Source organism: Nelumbo lutea, chromosome 4 (genome assembly GCF_056320005.1).
Source record: "Nelumbo lutea isolate HS-2025 chromosome 4, American lotus-T2T, whole genome shotgun sequence".
Lineage (NCBI taxonomy): Eukaryota > Viridiplantae > Streptophyta > Magnoliopsida > Proteales > Nelumbonaceae > Nelumbo > Nelumbo lutea.
In genome coordinates this window covers 4,230,044-4,236,998 of record NC_142687.1, presented here as the reverse complement: position 1 = coordinate 4,236,998, position 6,955 = coordinate 4,230,044, and the positions used below count along the sequence as shown (strand labels likewise).

The following is a 6,955-nucleotide window of genomic DNA, read 5'->3' as shown; positions in this document are numbered from 1 at the left end:
GGAGATTGGCCTGAAACCTAAGAGCTCTGACAACATTCAGTATATGTCTATGCTTTCTCTCGACAAGTCCATTCTGCTGCGGTGTTTCAACACATGAGGTCTGATGTATTATGCTTTGCTCAGAGAAATATTCCTTCAAGCAAGTAAATTCAGTACCATTGTTGCTTCTAACTATCTTCACCAATTTTCCATATTGGCGTTTTACCATTGTGAGGAAGTTCTGCAGTGTTTTTCCTACTTCACTTTTGGCATTAAGTAAGAATACCCAAACGGCTCTTGAGAAGTCATCAACCACGGTCAAAAAATATGGGGCACCACAAGATGCCTGTACCGAGTACAGACTCCATAAATCACAATGAATCAAATCGAAAGTCCCTTTAGCATTGTTTTCACTAGAATCAAACGCATTTTTTGTATGTTTGGCTTTTGAACAAACACCACATATCCTATTTCTACTATCACATCTAATGTATAAATCAGGAAGAAGTTTATTTACTTTCTCAGAGGGATGACTCATTCTCTTGTGCCATAGCTCGTATGATGTTTCAACCTTTGCTTTGTGAACTCTGCTTGAGTGCGCACCTTTGAAGTAGTAGAGCCCTCAGTGTAGTTCACCCGCACCTATCACCATCGTCGAAGTGCGGTCCTGTATAACACAATTTATTAGTGAATTGGATATTACAATTTGAATCTTCTAATAATTGTGACACAGATATCAGGTTACAATTTAAACGAGGAACATAAAGCACATCTGTAAGCTTCATGTGTTCATTCAAAATGACAATCCCTTTCTTTATTGCCAGGACATGCTTTCCATCGGGCAATCCAACCTGACAACCGGTCACGGTCTCGGTATTACGCAAGAGGTTCAGGTTTCTTGTCATATGGTGCGATGCTCCTGTATCAATTATCCAATTCATACCTGTCAACTTCTTGGTTGTGTTGGGTTTGCAAGAATTCAACGGATTAAGGAAAGTGGGCCATTGTTCATTAGTCAATCCACTGAACGCAGTGCGATCTCCCTCTGTCGCGTGAGTCGGTTCAGAAGTTTTCCCTACCGCTTGTGCGGCATTCGCTTCTGTCCGCCTCCACGTCCACGACCAGATTTACCTTGTGTTCCTAGACCTCGAGCTTTCCCACTCCCAATAGATCTCGGTCGGTCTCCCCACCAGTCCGGGTAGCCGATAAGTTGGAGGCAACTCTCAGCCTCGTGTCTCGTTCTTTTTGTGCCACCTTGTGCTTGCACAGCAAAGCTCATTGCCTCTTTTCTTTCTTCTTTGTTGCGGGTCATGGTTCTCAGTCGCTCCTCTTGTATCACCATGGCATAGGCTTTGTTCAAATTTGGCAGTGAATCGATGCCCAGAATATTGGAACGCACTTTTCCATATACTGAATCATCCAAGCCCATTAGAAACTAATGAACTCTCTCTTCTTCTAGTCTCTTCTCCAGTTTTGTGGCGATGTTGCAGTTGCAGCCTGCACAGACACATGTCGAAATTTGCTCATAATTAGCAAGTTCTTCCCAGATTTGCTTTAGTTTTCCATAATATGCCATGATTGGGAGACCGACTTGTTTGCTGGTCACAAGATTTGCCTTGAGTTGCTGAATTCTTGGCCCATTGCCCATTGAAAACCGTTCTTTGATGTCGTCCCACAGGTCCTTCACAACCTCCATGTATGTGACTATAGAGCGTAGGGTTGGTTCTATCGTGTTGAGGATCCATGAGAAATCCGATTTTTCTTCTTGGCTGGGAGCGCCATTCACATTGCTCGAGCCCATTCCTTGTAGTTATCTCCTTTCAATTGGACTTGGGTAATTATATTACCCAGATTGTCGTTGGCCGCCAGGTAGTACGGCGAGACTACCTTTCTGCTTCCGCCCTCACCTTCATTCTGCCTCTCTCTTCCATCTTCCATGATCAATCAGCCAAAGCAAGGTGTTTCCTTCCTGGTTTTAGCGAAGAACAACTACCGGCTTTGACCGATTATTGAAAAGAGAGCCCTGCAGAATCCTCAGAGAAGGAAGCCCAAGGGCTTAAATAGGATAGGAGTCCATCCCCTCTCTCTCCCTCTTTCTCCCCCTCTCCAACCTGACCGAGCCAACGAAGAAGCCGTAGTGGCTCAGAAACCCTAATCGGAAATGTCTCTCCAAGTCTTCTCCATCGTCGTCATGGAATTTAAAGATTGGGAACAAAAAAATCGGAGCGGGAGGGAACCGTCACCGACTTTGCGTCTGCATGGACGAGGGGAGAAGAATTTAGGGAGGGAGCGAAGGATTCGCTACGAGTTCATAATAGGGGCAGACTATAACAACATGTCTAGCAAGAGATCTTTCTTTGAAGACCTTCCAACGACAACCCCTGTTTCCTCTAGGAGAATCCGCTTCACGAGCAACGACCGGACAAAAAACAAATACCACAGCCTCCAGTCTTGACGATCGAAAGAAGGTAGAGTTCTGCTAACTCTTCAGCAATTTGCTCCACGAACAGAGGTTAGAGAAGATCGAATGAGCAAGTTCTGAAGGCGGTGCGAAAGTCGAATGAACCACACTCTGATACCATGATAAACTGAGACACTTGAGTTTGAAGGGAAAGATTTTCTTTCTCTATGTATCTTTTCAACCGAACATTACAAGATATATATAGAGGTAGAGTTAGCTCCCTCTTGCGATTAGGATACAAACTCCTACATGAACAATGAAAGCCAAAACAATGAACAACTAAGATTCATACACCAGATAGGACTCATACAGTACGATGGATAAAGCTACGCTATTACATTGCATGGTCGACCACATGAATGTGTAAATTTGACACGTGGAAACAATGAGATGCTTATAAGATATCACAATCGCATTCCGAATAGGAGAAGTGTAAAAGCAAAAAACTAAAAAAAAGAATAGGGTAGTGAAAGAAAATATTAGATCTGACCAAGGTTCAAAATATTAACACGTATTGGTCTGTATCAGCTAATATTATCATGTCGATGGCTTCCTGATACGCCCCTCCAGGGGTTGTATCGGGTCAGACCATGGTTTAGAGGGTAGGCCCAGGCCGGCCTAAAAAGTAAAAAAGTTTGACATTTTGGGCCCAAGCCTATCCTGAGGACCAAAAATCCAAGTTGCACCCCTACTCTCACCTAATTCTCTCCTTCTCTCTTATTCTTTATCTCAACTTTTATTATTTATTTATTTATTATTATCTAATCATTTATTTATTTAATAAAATTAAACAAATTATTTATAAAAAAGTAAAACAAAGGAGATTTGACATTGAGAGAGACTTTTATTTATTCATTCATTTATTTTTATTATTTTCTAAGCATTTATTTATTTATTCATTTATATTAAATTGACTTCAAAATAAAAAAATTTATTTATTTATTTATTGTTTTATTTTATTAAATTAAATATATTATTATCCATAAATTTTTACATATTTTAAATAAATATTTTTCCTAAAAACTTTTAATTAAAAAAATTATTTTTTTATAAATTCATCTTTCCTATACAATAATTTAGTTTTGGAAAGCCCTGCAAGGCCCCTCTGCTAGCATTTCATTATGGGAAAATGCAAGACTGTTCGAACGTTGTGAATAGGGATTTGCATTGACGAAGCCAAACTCTGGTTGACCAGGTCCAGTCGTCCAGACCTTTTGAGAAGAACCCTAGGTACCATTACTGATGAGGGTAGATTTGTCCCTCCAATGATATTGTGACACATGGCACCTCAGAACAACTAGGTGACACCCATAACCACTTTGGCAAAAACTTGCCTTAGCCAAGTTGATGGTGTCCCCACTTGGTGGCTTGGCATAGGCGTGACCTGGCAGCTTGGCACTGGCGCGACCTGGCCCTAGCATGAGTTGACAGCCTGGCACTAGCATGACCTGGCGGCCTGGCCTTGTCGCGACCTAGCCCTGGTGCGAGCTAGCGGTCTGGCACAAGCACCGACCTGGCAGCGTGGCACAAGCACCGACCTAGCGACTTGCAAGACGTGCTGGGCAACGAATTCAACATGCATATCCAAACACTCCCACGATCCTTAGAAGTTGGCCCACGTGCCGAACGATCTGAAGGGTGATCAACGTGCATGGCGGTTACCTCAGGGAATCTCGGACCACTTAGACAACTTCTCAGAAATCTCGGATATGGTGTGAAGCCCATGCCAAACAATGCCTATATAAAGGCACCAACCCCAATGGCAACTTGGCAAGTAATAAAGTAAGCAAATTTTAGCTCTCATACTTAGTGATTTTTAGCTCGCAGTCTTCTGTGAGAGTACTGACTTAAGAATTGGAGCGACCTCGCCGGGTTAGCCACCTCGGGTCCTCTGACATTTGGTTCCTTGTAGGTCTCTAAAGAGCAACAAAGCTCATCAATCCAGCTCGGCACCTGGTTAGCTCGACACCTCATAGTCAGCTCGTCACCAGGCAGCTCGGCACCTGGGCAACCCGACACCTCGCGGGCAACCCGACACCTCGCGGGCAACCCGACATCTCACAGGAAGCTCAACACATAGGCAGCTCGACACCTGGTCAGCTCGACACCTCATAGGCAGCTCGATACTATAGTCAGCTTGCCACCTAACCTGCCCAACTCGGTTCAGTTCGGCAGCTAAAGTTCTCTACTTCAGACTGAGTCATCGACTACTTAGAAAAAGACCGAATAACGAGATAATTAGCCAAAAAATCGATACATCACCAAAAATTGATCCATCAATTACCATTGTTGGTTTTGGGAGGTAGCCTTGCCATAAGAGCCTCCGTTTTAAATCCTATATGTCAACTATAAAATATCATCACCGCACCAGATCACCAAATCACCACCACCACCTTTAATTATTAATAAATACATAATAGTCAATATATTCCAATACTGATTTGGATTCGGATTCGGATACAGTAGGGGCGTACCACCTTGCGACGTGTATCACCGACTTTTGCATGAAAAAGCGAGACACGTGGCCATGCAGGGAAAAAAGCAGAAGACATGTACATTGCCCCATGAGAAGGAAAATGGGGTTGGGATCTCGCTGATCTGGTCGGTGCCTAACTTGAAGAGTTATAAAGTGGCCACGTTGAAGGCAGAACCCTGTACTTCACACGCCCCGCCTGCCCTGCCCTCCTTCACTCCTTGTAGTTAGCAGTATCTTGTATATTATATATAACAACTGCCTCCACTCCACGCACCGGATCACTTCTGCTTCCAAACTGTCCCTTTCTCATTTCACTTTTCTTCGCACTTACTCAAAGCATTTCTCCATTGCTGGCCATTGTTTTCAAGCCGAGGGTCCTTCAATTTCTACCTACCGTTTCCCCATTTTTAAACGTATATATCTTCCAACTTCTTCTTCTTCTTTCATTTCTATTTTTTCATCCGTCAAACATCAAACAAGAAATAAATAAAAGAGAATGGGTCGTTTCTGGACTTTGCTGACTCATGTTCATTCCTTAGCAGGGTAATTAACTCTCCAATCCCATCATCATCTCTCCCTTTTGCTCTCAACTCTCAACTCTGAAAGGTCATCTTCGATTACAATTTTTAAATTTGTCTGATCGGTACTGATGACGAATTTCTTCAAATTATGTAATTAATGCAGGCCTGTGGTGATGCTCATCTATCCCCTGTGAGGAGGATTCTTCTATACTCTATATATAATTATATACTACTTCTTTGATTAATATATATATATATATATATATATATATATATATATATATATATATATATATATACAGCGCTGCTTTTTTCTTTTCCTTACTTCTTATCTCTTGTTTGGTTTATTCATGTTATTGAATACACTCATCCATATGTAATAGATATGCATCTGTGAGAGCGATAGAGAGCACTTCCAGGGATGACGATGAGCAATGGTTGGCTTACTGGATCTTGTACTCCTTCCTCACACTGGCGGAGATGGTCTTCCAAACTATTCTTGCCTGGTAAGAACAATCGCCCAAAAAGAGAAATGTATATATTCTATTAATCTATATATGGTCAGGAGGAGACTAACAATTGATGATGGTGATGCTTTCTCTGCGACTGAAAACTGAAAAGGATGCCCATATGGTACGACATGAAGCTGCTGCTGGTGCTGTGGCTGGTTCTTCCTCAGTTCAGAGGCGCAACTTTTATATACGAGAGATTTGTCAGGGAACAACTCAGTAAATACACCGGCAACAAAACTCATTCCCATAAGAAGGTATCTATCTATATCTATCTATATCTATCTATATATATATATATATATATATATATATATATATATATATATATATAGATATATATATCCCGTCTCTCCGCGTCGTGACCATCGTCTCGTCACCTCTAGATCTTCTTCTTTAACTATCATGCATCTCTTAATTTCTTATCAGATTTCATGGCTGCTGCGCAGGGACAGCACGAGGCGTATTGAGCAAGGGAAGACCTGTCCCCCTTCTTCTCTTTCTTCTTTTTTTCATCAGATTTGTCTGTTTTATTTGTATTATTGAAATAAAAATTGGGGTTTGCAATTTATATCTGTTTTTTTTTTTCTTTTTTCTTCTCGGTTTGTCAAACGTGTGTATTGGGGGAGTTTGCTGAGTGGTTTGATGTTTATGGTGATGAAAAGCGTATCCGTGGAATCAGGGGCGGAGCCAGAAAACTTAAACGAAGTATGGATGGACCTGTAGGGTAGGGGACAACTATTGAAGTAGAGAGTGGGGAGGGCAAAATTTACGTAAGTGGAGAGTTTCTGAACCATAGGGGAGACCTGGGTCCCCCGGGCTCCGCCCCTGCGTGGAACGGTTGCCACAGGAGTCTAGCGTATTCCACTATTTTGACTTTGACCCAATATGTATCGTGTAAATACGTATGTACATAACAATATATTTATGATAGGCTGTGCCCCACAATGCTATATCCATTTGTAGAGAAATTTCAACACCACCCACAATATTGGCTCCTGATCGATTC

At 42.0% G+C, this 6,955-nt stretch overlaps 1 protein-coding gene across 2 annotated transcripts; it reads left to right on the top strand.

Moving 5' to 3' along the window:
• Positions 1-5,094: 5,094 nt before the first annotated feature.
• On the top strand, positions 5,095-6,517 carry LOC148853466 (HVA22-like protein e). Of its 2 annotated transcripts, none has more exons than XM_088982239.1 (5): positions 5,095-5,459; positions 5,601-5,627; positions 5,821-5,943; positions 6,059-6,203; positions 6,396-6,517. In XM_088982239.1, the coding sequence occupies exons 1-5, from the start codon at positions 5,413-5,415 to the stop codon at positions 6,414-6,416; spliced, it is 363 nt and encodes a 120-aa protein (XP_088838365.1). In that variant the 5' UTR covers positions 5,095-5,412; the 3' UTR covers positions 6,417-6,517. The 2 variants fall into 2 exon arrangements, with proteins under 2 accessions (XP_088838365.1, XP_088838364.1); XM_088982238.1 differs by having other exon boundaries at positions 5,185-5,459; positions 6,376-6,517.
• Positions 6,518-6,955: the final 438 nt, after the last annotated feature.